A 13353-nucleotide genomic window follows, 5' to 3' on the forward strand; every position below is an offset into this window, starting at 1 on the left:
TGCAGGGGAGGGGAGAGGACGGAGCCCAGGGGTCACATCTGGTGGCCCAACGCACTTGCCATGTTTTAACAAGCAAGGCCTAGTGCCGGCATTCAGGGCTCGGCTGAGAGGGCTGCCAGCCTCCGAAGTGGGCTTCCGGAAACATGCAGAAACTGGCCCACATTCTCGGGGCGGGGGGGGGGGGGGCTGGGTTAGATCTCGGGGAGCTCCATTTAGTGCTCTCACCATCCAGAAGCCGCTCCCTTGCCCCCGGGGAACCTACTGAAAAGAAACTTCGGGAGGTGCCCTCCTTCCAATGGGACGTAGAGAGATGGCTCAATGATGCCTCTCTGGACAGGTAAGGATGGCCAGGGGCTGTCCCTGAACACTCTCCCAATCCTCAATGCAAACGCAAAACCCAACAACCTGAGAGGTCTATAACCCTCCCCTGAAGATGTATGCAACGTCTGTGTTTATGTAGGCTTTTGTGTTTTTCTGAAGAAAGAACCCAGAGCTGTCAGCTGCTTCTCTCAGGGCTCATGATGGAAAAAAAAAAAAAAAAATGTTTTTAACCGTCTGTTCTGAGGGGGCCCATAAGCACAAGAGGGAGGAAACTGAGTTATCCCAAACTAGAGCGGGTGGAGTATTTTCAGGAGTGAGCCTCCCGACACTGGAGGGGTTCAAGCAGAAGCTGGCCGAGCATTCGCAGGGGGACAGCCGGCCTCACCCTGTAACCCTCTTTGCTGATCATGTCTCTTCGCTGCTTGGGGCCCCGTTCTCTTTACCTGAAACCAGACTTCTTGAACTGCTGCACATAGAACTGGATGTCCTCCTCGGTGATGATGTGGCTGAGGCTGGGCTCCTCTGGGGTTCTCACAAAGAGTCCTCCTGCAAAAAGCCACTTGTCTGCTCTCGGAGCTCTGGGCCAGGCACCTGAGTTCTAACTCCAGCGTGTTCCCAGCTGACGTTGGGCACCCAACTGCCTCTCATGTCACATCTGAACTCACAGGGAAGGTTCTCATGCTCCTTCATTCACTCTTTGTCTCCTCCTTCTCCACAGTGATCCCATCTCCTCCCAAGCTCTAAATCCATGCCCTGTCATCTTGGAACCCAATGATATCACACACAGACCTCCCCTTCCAGGACAAACCATGTCCCTCTGTTCAGAAACTCACAATGTAACTCCAAGATGACCCTATTTCTTGTTTACCGAGGCCCTACAACCCCTTCCAGCTACCCTCTCCCCCAGACTACACCTTTTCTAAATAGTTTAACTTTAGATACCCCCACTGACTCTCAGAACTCTCGTAAATGTGTGCTGATTTTGCTCTCAGCCCAGAGGAAGATCCAGGGCAGGCAGCAGGCATTCTGTTGCCTTCTGCGCGCTCACGGTCCTTTGCAGCGTGGAATCCTATTTTGTTTTCAGAGGTGTGCACTGTGTCCTGGCAGTCCCCGGTCCCCATGATGGTGACCTTGTGACGACCACGGGCAGCCCAGGGGCCACTGCTATTTCACAGAGGACAGTCACAAGGGCTATTAACGTTGGCACTTGAAGAGGGATGACTCACTATTTTCAGGCTCTTGAAGCCTCCAAGGGATAGGAACTGGGTGAGGCAGGCTTTTGCGAGAAGTATCACAGGGGTACGTGATCAGAGTGCCTCCCCCGCAAGGCTGGCGCTTCTGGCTCGTTCAGCATCTCCGGAAGAGCCCCCACCTGCTCCCCTCACTTTACTAGTGCTATCTGCTGCCCTAAGAGACTGTGGGCTCCCTGAGAGCAGTGATCATGCTCTGTGCGTCTGGATACCTGCCCTGCCTCACATCAAGCGTGGGCTCCCAATGCTTGGGGAATGAAGGCATGAACAGGTGCATGAAAGAGGAAAGAGAGAGAGGGAGGGAGAGTGGGAGGGGGAAGGTGTTCTTGAACAGTGAGAAGACCTTGGCCTTCAGGGTAGGAGGACTTTAAGCCCAGCCTAGCCACTCTGAACGAGTTCCTTAACTCTTCTGAGCTCCATTCTCCTCATCTGTAGAACAGTGATAACAAGGGAATTTTTAAAGGATGTCCTGAGGACCATAAATATCTAAAGGGGGCTGGGCCAGTGTTGGATGCACACAGTAGGTGCTCAAACAAGTGGCAACGATCATCATCGTTAATGAAAATACAGGTGCATACTGGCAAGGCAAGGTTCTGTGGGAGCAGGGCTGGATCTGGGAGCCAAAGGATGAGCTCCAGACGGTTCTGGGCTCTGACTCTTCACTTACATACAGCCAGGAGGGAGAACAAGGATGGTCGTCATGTGGGGGTACTGGAAATGACAGCAACACTGTACAGGGATGGAGGGAGGGCCAGTGGATTATGACAGAGGGGTTCTGGCTTGGGGAGTCCAGCCTGACTCCAGCCCCAGCCCTGTGTGCACCAGGTGATCCTGCAAAGGTCAGTTCTTATCTTAGGTCTTGGTTCCTTATCAGCAGAAGTGGGATTACCCTGATGAGCTTTAAGAGTCCTCTAAGCTCTTGCTGTTTAAGACCTTGGGCCCAAAGTCCCCTGGGGGAAAGGAACCAAGGCCCAAGGCCGTGTGGTCAGCCCAGGGCTAGGGTGAGCGCTAGTCACCAGTGGGGACCCATGTTAAGCAAGTCACCGTTCAGAGCTAGTGGGTGGCTGCGTCTGCTCATAGAGGTCAGATGGACACTTGTGTCACGTTTAGCTGATTCCTGCCGTGATCCTCCCGTCCCCCTTCCCTCCTAAGAACCTCTCTTACCCATTTCGCGGACTCTGCTCACGGAGAGAAAAGCCTGTATGGAGGAGAGTTAGAAATGTCATCGTGGGGGAAGAAAGGAAATATGCTGGAACGGGTCATCTGTAAACCCTGTCACAACCAAAGACCTACAAGTGCCATCAGGTTACACAAACATACTAAACTCCCAGGAGAGCGAGACACATCCTCAGGGGTCAAAGCAGAGGTGGCTAACGGCCACGGCTCTGTGCCAAGGCTGCCCCTGGGTGCCTGCAGGTCTTGGTAGTGTAAGAACTTGGGTTGACACAACCAATGGGAACAAGAGATGAGACCTGAGATCTATGATGGGCGGGAAGTTAAAAATGAGACACTCTCTGGGGCGCCTGGGTGGCTCAGTTGGTTAAGCGTCTGACTCTTGATTTCAGCTCAGGTCATGATCTCATGGTTCGTGAGATCAGGCTCCGAGTCGGGCTTTGCACTGACAGCGTGGAGCTTGCTCAGGATTCTGTCTGTCTCTCTCTCTCTCTCTGCCCTTCCCCCTCCCCAAATAAATAAATAAACATTAAACAAAATTAAAAAGAGAGATACTCCCTGCCCCTCCACTATGAATCCAGTAAATCTGCAGTCTTCAGTTAAGGGGTGGACTAGAAAAAAACCCACCCATCATGCAGAGCAAACGTGAAGGGCGTTGTTCCATTTCAGTTTGGTTCTAAGAGGAAACCATGAAAAGGTCTCCGAGGAACTCATGGCTGTAGGCCTGCCTTCAGAGGTGTCTGGATTTGAGTTTGCTCTATCTGCGTGATCTGGAAACCCCCAAGACACAAAGTAAACAACAAGAAAAGTGAGCCTAGGCTGGTAATGCCACCAGGATGCCAGGCAGAAGCAGCAAATGCGAAAGCACAGGACAGTCTTTTCTCAATCCCAGCTGAAGCAGACTGGTGCAGATTCAGTGCTGCTGAAGATGAGCTCACAAAGCAAAACGGTAAAACTCTCTCTCTCTCTCACACGCCCCATTGCAAGAGACAGCAAACATAGCAAACGGTAAAATAAGAGTCTTCAAGAATATCAAATAATAGAACTTGAAGAGAGAGAGAGAGAGAATGAAAAAGTGAGTATACTTAATGTTAAGCACTAAAGACATAAAAGAAGGAACTAGACAAGAATAGAATAAGACTGTATCATAAGAGATCAGAACGATTTGAAAAAGAACGACATACAACTTTCATACAAAAAAAACAAAACAAAAACCCCGTTCATCGACATTAAAAAGAAAACTTCAAAGATGTATTCAACTACACATCAGATACCACTGAATACAAGAGGGCAGACCTCAGGCTGATTTTTCATAAGCAATGACAGAAGCTTCTACCCGGTGCTGGAAGCCGAGCTATCCCAGCCTGACGGCAGGGCCCCGGGCTGTGGATGGATTGGTGACTGCAAGGCGGCCCAAAGCTTCTTGTAATCCCGCTTTTAGGTAATTTGGCCTTAAAACTACCTGGGGTATTGTCTGTTGGGGAATTGCCCTCGGCAGGGCCCCTGGGAAAAGAACCATTAGGGAAGAAAATAAGGTTCTGCAAGAAATTGTGCTGCCTTACGTTTAGCCCTTGCCATCCCCTACGGAGACTCCTCTACTTACAGGAAGGATAGCCTCATACATTTGCCAGCAAAGAGGGCCTGTAAAGGAGAGACATATGGGTTTTGAAAGCCTCACTCCGGCAACTAAGGAGTGTATCTCTGGGCACAGGTGACTTCAACCCCTAGGCCCACCTGGCCCCTGGAGGCATTCCAGATGAGGACTGAAGCTAGTTGGTTAAGGTACCTAATGGTTCATTAGTTCCTAGGTGCATTGTCTCTCTGAGAATGTATGAGGCATGGGTTTCTAAAGCTTTTTCAGCCCCTTTTTTGGCACCTCGGATGGAGGCAAACACATTGTTCTTCTGGCCTCATGTGCTTAGGTCATGTCCCTAACATCACCTTCGACTTGAGGTGTTGAGAAATGGAGGGCCTTTCACGAGAACAGCAAAGCAAATGCTTTGTAGATTACAGATAAATGCAGATGCATAATGGAATAATGTAAGAAATTAACCTATAATCAAAGGGCATGTGGGAAAGTTAGAGGAAAATCACCATGTTATTTCTTAAAGGTTGTTTACACATAGGAACATTTTCAAAATTAGGTAATGTTAGAAAAACATAGAAGACGTATGCCAGAAGGAAATCACTAGCATATATAATGCCACGTTTACTACAATAAATCGGCCGGTTCAACACACTGCTGTTGTCTGTGCCCATTTTTACTTTTTGTTTTTATGTTAGTTTTTTATTTTGGTTTTAGTTTTTTATTTTAGTTTTGTTTTATTTTCACCAACGTCGTTCTTCCTTTGGGAACCCCTGGTTGCTGGAGCTGGTCTCTGGCAACCCGGAATTCTATATTTGCATGAACTATTCTACAAGACTGAAAAGCAAAACAGAAATATTCTCAGGCCAAAAAATCGTTTACTATCAACAGACTCTTACAGTGACAACTACCAAAGAAGGTCCTTCAGGAAGGAAGAAGTTGAACTAAATGTAAAGGGGCAAGATGCCAGCGGGGACCAGCAGAGGAGCCGGCAAACGTGGGGACGTCTCAAGGCACTGACTGAACGAAGGTGGAGACAGTGACAGCAGACATGAGACAGCAGGTGGGGATTATGGAGTTAAAGCATTCTGGGCCCCTTTCCAAGACAAGGGTTAGTGATGTCAAGTGATTTGGGACTTTGATAAACAGTTGTGCATGTGAAGCCGGTAGCGGCAGGTCATGGCACAATTTCTGAACTGTTGCCATTATAGCCCTTCTTTGATCTTTAGTCTCAAAGCCCTACCTGTGTGTGACAGGGAGGACGTAACATTTCCCAGTGATGAGGGGAGCGATAGAGTGAGGACCTCGGTCACCCTGACTACACCTGGTGGAAGGCTGGAGAGCCTGGGTAGCTCAGTCTGTTAGGCACCCGACTCTTGATTTCGGCTCAGATCACGATCTCATAGTTCGTGAGTTCAAGGCCCGTGTGGGGCTTTGCACTGACAATGGGGAGCCTGCTTGGGATTTTCTCTCTGTCCCTCCCCACTTGCACTGTCTGTGTCTCTTGCAAAATGAATAAACTTAAAAAAAAAAAAAAAAAAAGGAAAGAAGGCCAAGTTGCTCATTTCCAGACCCTGCCATACCCCAGAACCCCGCCCCCTCCCAGGGTTACATTCCAGAGGCCTTTGTACCTCTGCAGCTCCCAGCTCCACCCCCATCCCCACCCAACCCTCACCTCATCACTTGCTCTGAAGAAGCTTTTGAAAGTCCGGCTGAGGTTCTGTTCCAGTTCAGCCTCAGCCACTCCCTAAAACAAACAAGAAATCAAAAGGAAGGACTCTGCAGAAATCCTGAACCCGAGCCCTCCCCCATCCGACTGACAGCCAGAAGCCCCCAGCCTCTGTCCCATCCAGCCCAAGTTTCATCAGAAGTGCATTAGTTTGGGTTTTCACATTGAAACACGTGTTTAAAACAAAACAAAAAAAAAAAAAGCAAGCTTGAAATAGAATACAAGATGCTCACAGTGGTTTCCCTGGGAGGTGGGTTTATGGATGTTGCTTTCTTTTCTTTTTACGTTTTTAAAAATTCCTACAATGAGAACGTCTTACTTGTTACACGTCCTTTTATGGGAATGGGGGAGGGCTGGACAGGAGTAGGCTGGGGGTGAGAAGGGACCGGTTCCAAGGATTCCAAGAGGCCAAAAATTGTTCCATTCATCCATTCATGCATCTCATTTTGCTGTGGCAACTTCAGAACCAACTTCCTTGAGGTGGGCCTAAATTATTACAGACTGACTGTTATTCCATGCCCACGGACTGTCTCCCAAAGGACAGGACAGCATGGTTGCCTTGTTAAGAGCCAGGACATATAGCCCTTGTGGTGACAAATTACCAGGTATCCCTGTTCATGGGAGTGTTGTCACACAGAATGCCTCACCTAACACGGTGCTCTGGTCGTTTCCAGGTCTCTGGCTTGTGCACAATTGGATTAGTTCTGACTTGAACTTGCTTCATCAGTTCCACAGATATTGGGCCCCTTCCCCAGCAAACAGGGCTAAGAGATGCTAATGTACAAAATAGAGGTCCCAAGGGCGGAGGCGAGGGTGGGGCATAGACTGAGGTAGATGCTGGAGGCGCCAATACATGCTGGGGTCGGGGGAAGACTTTCTTGCTGGGAACTCTGGGCCTGCATCCCTGTCTCCCCACCTCCCCTTCCTTCTGACCCAAATCCCCCACCCGGGGGCATGTCCAGACACTAAGACGGCGTGGCAAGGGGCTTTGAGATCCATCAGTAGATGCTGATCTGCTAGCTAGTCTCTCAGGACATGATTTTCTTAGGGCATAAAAGGAAAATTTTCATCCAGTCTTTCTTTTCCGGAAATTGAAAGCCCTTGGACCTGAAAGCTCTTATAAAGCCTGTGTCAAGAAAGACAGCTGTCCCCGAGGCAGGGATCCACCGGGGGCAACTGCTCCGAAGGAACAAAGATCCTTCCCCACACGGTTCTGAGGAGACCATGTGGCAGGACACGGAGAGTGTGGTGGGGTGTCTCCATCCGTTCAGGCTGCCCTAACAGAACACCATAAATCAGGGAGCTTATAAACACAGACATTTATTTCTCGATGTGGAGGCTGGGAAGTCTGGGATCAAGGTGCCTGCAGATTCAGTCTTTCTGGCTCATACCCGGCCATCTTCTGTCTGTGCCCCCACATGGCGGAAAGGGCGAGGGTACTCTCTCTGGAGAGGGGGCTCATCCCATTCATGAGGGTGCCATCCTCCTGACCCAATCACCTCCCAAAGGCCCCACCTCCTAATTCCCTCCCACTGAAGATCAGGATTTCAATCTGAGAATTCGGGGGGAACACATTCTGTCTACAGCACAGTGCCAATCTACTTTTTCCTCTTCCTTCCCAACTGCTCACCTGAATGTACCCATACACCATCTGAAATGGACTACAGAGTGTTTCTGAATGGGTGCCCTTACCTTCTCACCTCCCTGGTTTAACACACTGAAAATTCCACCAAGAACACATCGTTCTCTCAGTGTGGCCTTCAAAGAGCCTTCAACACCTGTACCCAAAACTGCCTCTTCCAGGAAGTCCCACCTCCTGCCATCCCAATAAAAGAACTCTATTCTTGTTGGATCCCGCAGAGCTTTAACATGCCCCCCTTGGGCCATTTTGAGGCAGGGAAGCATCCACTTGGGAGCATCTGTGACTGTTCCCAGAAAGGAGGGTGCCGTAAGCCGGGTCACTAAAGCCTTCCAGTGACCAGCAGCCCTCCGTCCTGCACACCGTAGAGGCCCCGCTACAGAGCGCTTCATTTCTTCTGCACGGCAACCTCGTGAGAGCTCCCAATTTGTGAGAAGGCAGCACACACGGAAGGAAACATTTATCATCTGTAGCACTAGGTCTGCGGTTTGAGATTTTCTGATGCCAGCAATGCCAACGTGTTCATTACAATCCCCTCACATTTGTAAGATTCGATCACGATGACGAGTCAGTCGTGACCTTCTGCTCCGCTGATGAAGGCCAAGGCAAGAATCAGCCATGGAAGGAAGTGCATTTTAAGGGTGGCTAAAAGCCCTGCTCAGCCCCGCATGTCACACGGATCATTTTTATTTATTGGGAGCCGCTCTCATCCCAGAAAGAGCTGCTGTTCAGGAGCCCACGGTTGGGGCGGAGTCTCCACAGGCGCAGAGCTCTGGACAAGGCTCTGGCCCGCAAATGGCCCTGAAAAGAGCAAATGGATGCCAAATGGGTCAATAAAAAATCAAAGGGATCAAAAAGGTAAATAAGTCTGTCAACCCACATGAAAGTAAATCAGATCAACAGAGAGTGAGGACAAAGGTGAGGGCCAGAAAAGGGGAGAGGACAGTAACATTTGTACTCGGGTTATGTGCCCTGCTGATACCACCTGACTCTGTGATTTATAAAAGGTGACACTGTATTTTTAAGTCCCATGGACCAATGACAAGATTCCCGCCTGCCCGCTGGATGGGGCTCCTCCCTCTGTGCTCCTGAGCAGAGGTTAAAGGATGGACTCTGGAACCCAGCAAACAAGGCTTCACGCGCCAGTCCTGATACTTAACTAACTGGGCAACTTAATCTTCCAGAGCCTCAATTTCCTTATCTACAAGTTGGGAGTTTTGTAAGGATTATACGAGATCATAATGCCTGTTTTTTTACAAAGTCTGACACACAGGAGAAACGCCAGTGAATGGTAATTTTCATTATTATTAGTATCTCCATCAAAAAAATGATTGGATTGCATCAGCAATGTCTGTTTTTGAGTGCCTGGGTGGCTCAGTCAGTTGAGCAACTGATTCTTGATTTCAGCTAAGGTCATGACAGCGTGGAGCCTGCTTGGAATTCTCTCTGTCTGCCCCTTCCCGGCTCCTACTCTCTCGTCTCTCAAAATAAAACATTAAAAAAGAAAGAAAGAAAGAAATGTCTAGTTTTGGATCTGGTCCGCTCATGAGCCTGTGAGTTTCTTCTAGACACACAAGGTATCGTCTTCATGTTTTTGGTCCCATGGCCACAACATGGTAACAGTAGGTACCCAGCAAAGGCTGGGTTGGGTGGGAAGGAGAAAAAGAAGAGCGGAGAAAGAAGAAGGGCAGGAATAGGAGAGAAAGACTTTGGTGGGAGTGTCTTCTAAATGATCGTGGCTTTTATTTTTCTGCCCTGCACTGGGAGTTCACCCTCACCGAACAAGGTAAGTCAGCCCCAGCTGGAGGGAGAGCTGAACTGTAAGCTACTGAACGAAGTCAAATGACAGAATCAGATCTCTTGTGACCCAAAGTTACCTCGGGGGCAGGAGAACTGATGACCACTCGGGGTTCTAAAAGAAGCTCCTAGAACAAAGCCTTTGGAACTCCGTGCAGCCTGGAGCTCTGGCTCAGAGAACTCTGAGGCTGTTCAAGGCCGACCTCTTATGGTGTGGGTGGTGAAACCCACCTTGGAGAATGCATCAGAATTTCTTGGCCTTTCTTACTAACCACCTCCCCCTCCTCCCCTCTCTTTATTTTAAAGAAATCACAGAAAGTCACAACTACGAGGAAACTTCTAATTCTCTTCTCCCTGCTTTCTGTGCCTTCATATCAGTATCCTTGGCTTTGTCCTTTCTCCTGAGATGTATTTCCAACTGTCAGATAAACACATCTGTGAGGCTATATCTTGTCATACTCTTCAATGTGATCATTAAAATTAATCTGAAGAACCAATGAAGGAAATGTAATCTCTGGTGAAATATATTTTTTATTTGTACCCCAATGTTATCGCCCCCGTCCCCCCTCCGGCCCCCTATAGTGGGTTGAAGAGTGGCCCCTAAGAAGGCTATGCCCAAGATCTAATGCCTTGTACCTGCGAATGTGACCTTGTTTGGCAATGGAGTCTCTGTGGATGAAACCATCAGGATCTCAGATGAGTGACAGTTATAAGTCAGGGGCGCCAAGGGTTCCTGGCACCACCAGAAGCGAGGAGAGAGGCACAGAACAGATTCCCCCTCACAGCCTTCAGAAGAAACCAAACCCAGTAGCACCTTGATTTCGCACTTTAGCCTCCAGAACCATAAGAGCATAAATTTCTGTCGTTTCAAGCCACCAAGTTTGCGGTAATTTATAATAGTTAGCCCTGGAAAAATAATACACCACTTCAGGAAGTCTCTTGATTTGGGGGGTGGGTAAGGAGGTAAAGGGACTAGGGCCTACGTAACCTCTGGCTTCTTGGGGGCGGACGCTCCGCCCCCCCCCCCACCCCCCCCCCCACCCAGTGGCAGGATGACAGGTGTGCGTTGGGATCTGGCTCCCGAGATCTCTTCACCTGCCTCCACCCCCAGTTTCCTCTCCGTGCACGTGTTTCACTCACTGTGAGAGGAACCCCAGAAATGGAGGTTACAATGAAGAAGACACAAGTTTAGTCTAGACTTTTCTCCCGAGTGTTGGCAGGGGAGCAATTCTCAACCACCTCGTGGGCCAGGGAGGTTCCTACAGCTGGCCACGGCAGCCGTTGTCTTGAACTCAGATGTCCTCACAGAGACATCCTCCCCCTGCTTCACGACCCAGTGGGATTCCTCCTCTCTAATCTCCCCGTTTGTTCCTTCCAAGGGGTCCAACAGGTCTTCCTCGGAAGATGCACTTAATTGGGTCTATTGTTTCATTGCTGAGACAGTGGAGACAGCCACTTAAATCAAATGGCAGGCCCTCAAAGCCTGAGCTCAGGCAGCCTCTGTCCCCCCTCCAGTCAACACTAGAAGCCGCATGTTGTCGTGCCTCTGGCCTTTTGATTTCTTTTTTATTTCTTTTTTAATGTTTATCTACTTTTGAGAGAGAGAGAGAGCATGAGCAGGGGAGGGGCAGAGAGAGAGGGAGACACAGAATCCAAAGCAGGCTCCAGGCTCCAAGCTGTCAGCACAGAGCCCGACGCGGGGCTCAAACTCATGAACCGCGAGATCATGACCTGAGCTGAAGTCGGACGCTTACCAACTGAGCCACCCAGGCGCCCCTAGAAGCCGCGTCTTGGAGGGAAGAGGAGAGCCAGCATTCCTCCCATCAGGGGCTGGGGCCGGCAACTCTGCTTCACGTTCTACCTCGGTAATAATTGCGCAGATTTCCCTGAAACTCTGGGGCAGGGTTTTCTCAAAGTAAGCCAGAACACATGGCCGGCTGGGGTGGTTGTCCCTGAGGTGCAAAATGCCACCCGAAACCTGGGCAAAAAGAGAAAAGGGTTACTTTTCATGTTCAGCCAGGCACACAGGAGAGAGAGGGGGTCGGGCCCCAGAAGGTCCGTGAGAAGAGCCGAGGCAACTCTGAAGCCACTTTCCCCCCGGGTGGGCTCCTCTACTCTTTGCCGAGCCCAGAAGAGGCCATCTTACAGACGAAGACCCTCAGGTTGGAGTGGGACCTCCTGCAAAGCCAGGCCCGTCACGAATGGCCGAGCTGGGGATGAGAACTCCAGACTTCAGACCCTCAGTGTTTAGCGTCTCTTACTATAACAGAACACTACCCATTTAGGAAAACAAAAATAAGGGGCGCCTGGGTGGCTCAGTTGGCTAAGTGGCCGACCTCGGCTCAGGTCATGATCTCGCGGTCCGTGGGTTCGAGCCCCGTGTCGGGCTCTGTGCTGACAGCTCAGAGCCTGGAGCCTGTTTCAGATTCTGTGTCTCCCTCTCTCTGACCCTCCCCCGTTCATGCTCTGTCTCTCTCTGTCTCAAAAATAAATAAACGTTAAAAAAGAAAGAAAGAAAGAAAACGAAAATAAAATGCAAATAGTTTCTTCCACGGAAGGCACAAGTACTAAAACCACGACAGCAAAGGCTTGGCGAGTAAGGCAGCACAGAGTGACACTTTCTTTTAAACGTATTGCTCAAGGGGCATCTGGGTGGCTCCGTCAGTTGAGCATCCGACTCTTGATGCCAGCTCAGGTCATGATCTCACAGTTTGTGGGTTCGAGCCCTGCACTGGGCTCCGCGCTGGCATCACAGAGCCTGCTTGGGGTTCTCTCTCCCTCTCTCTCTCTCTGTCCCCCCACCAGAATAAGTAAATAAACTTAAAAAAAAATGTATTATTCAGGGGCACCTGGGTGGCTCAGTTGGTTAAGTATCCAACTCTTGGTCTTGGCTCAGGTCATGATCTCACGGTTTGCGGGTTTGAGTCCCACGTTGGGCTCTGTACTGATAGCATGGAGCGTATTTGACATTCTCTCTCCCTCAAAAAGAATAAACAAACTTAAAAAATTTAAAAAAAAAGTATTATTCAGCTGTGAAAAACAACCAAAATAATGTCCTTCCATGGGGGATAAGTTAAATAAATGATGGTCCACCTGGACTGTGAAGCACAAAGCAGCCATTACAACGAATGAGGTAAATCTGTATGTACCAGCAGGAAAATCTGCCCACGATCTAGTAAATGAAAAAGCAGCACGATTCCACTTATACAAAAATTACATGCGCACTCATATGCGCCCATGCGTGCTCCCTCCCCGCCCCCACACTTAAAAGCATGTTTAAAAAAAAAAAAGTCTGGGAAATACTCACGAAACTATTCATAGTCGCTACTTCTAGATGAGTGAAAAGGGATTTAACTCTTTATTTTACACAACTCAGTACTTTTTTTAAAGTACTAAGCATAAATTATCCAAAAAAGAAATGCAGGAACAAATCACCAGCTGTCCCTGGAGCCTGGCAGCCGGGGAGGGGGGTGGTGGTTACTATGTGTGTTCTGGGGATTAAGGGAGACTGGGGACACTGTGAGGGAGAAGAGGAATCCTTTGTGCATGTGGGGGTGCCTTTCCACCAGGCAAAACCATCTCTTCTCCACCGCTACCTGTAATTTCCTTTCCCTACATTTTCTCTCCATTACCTAGTTTCTCAGCTGGTTACAGACTTAAAAGTGGGCCCTGGTCTTTTGCTCCAGCTTCTACAGCCTCTTAGCTTGCTATCTGGTTCCAGATACCCACACCCTCGGTGGGAAACAAAGGCAGAAGGAAATGGCAGATAAAATTAAATTTCCTTCTAACCTGCAGCCCACTGGCAAATACTTGAGGCAGGCAGAGCAAAACACTTCTCCAGGAACTCCTTACGGTCTCA

At 49.3% G+C, this 13353-nt stretch overlaps 1 protein-coding gene across 2 annotated transcripts in view; it reads right to left on the minus strand.

Moving 5' to 3' along the window:
* EPHX2 (epoxide hydrolase 2) overlaps window positions 1-13353 on the minus strand; it is a 77469-nt gene that overhangs the window by 7084 nt on the left and 57032 nt on the right. Inside the window, exons 13-16 of one of the 2 annotated variants that reach the window (XM_060653645.3) lie at window positions 6005-6076; window positions 2736-2769; window positions 2150-2282; window positions 765-867 (exon numbers count right to left, since the gene is read on the minus strand). In XM_060653645.3, coding sequence (XP_060509628.3) covers window positions 765-867; window positions 2150-2282; window positions 2736-2769; window positions 6005-6076 — 342 coding nt within the window. The remainder of the gene's footprint in view (window positions 1-764; window positions 868-2149; window positions 2283-2735; window positions 2770-6004; window positions 6077-13353) is intronic. The other variant, XM_060653646.3, reaches the window with a different exon arrangement.

Source organism: Panthera onca, chromosome B1, assembly GCF_046562875.1.
Source record: "Panthera onca isolate mPanOnc1 chromosome B1, mPanOnc1 haplotype 2, whole genome shotgun sequence".
Lineage (NCBI taxonomy): Eukaryota > Metazoa > Chordata > Mammalia > Carnivora > Felidae > Panthera > Panthera onca.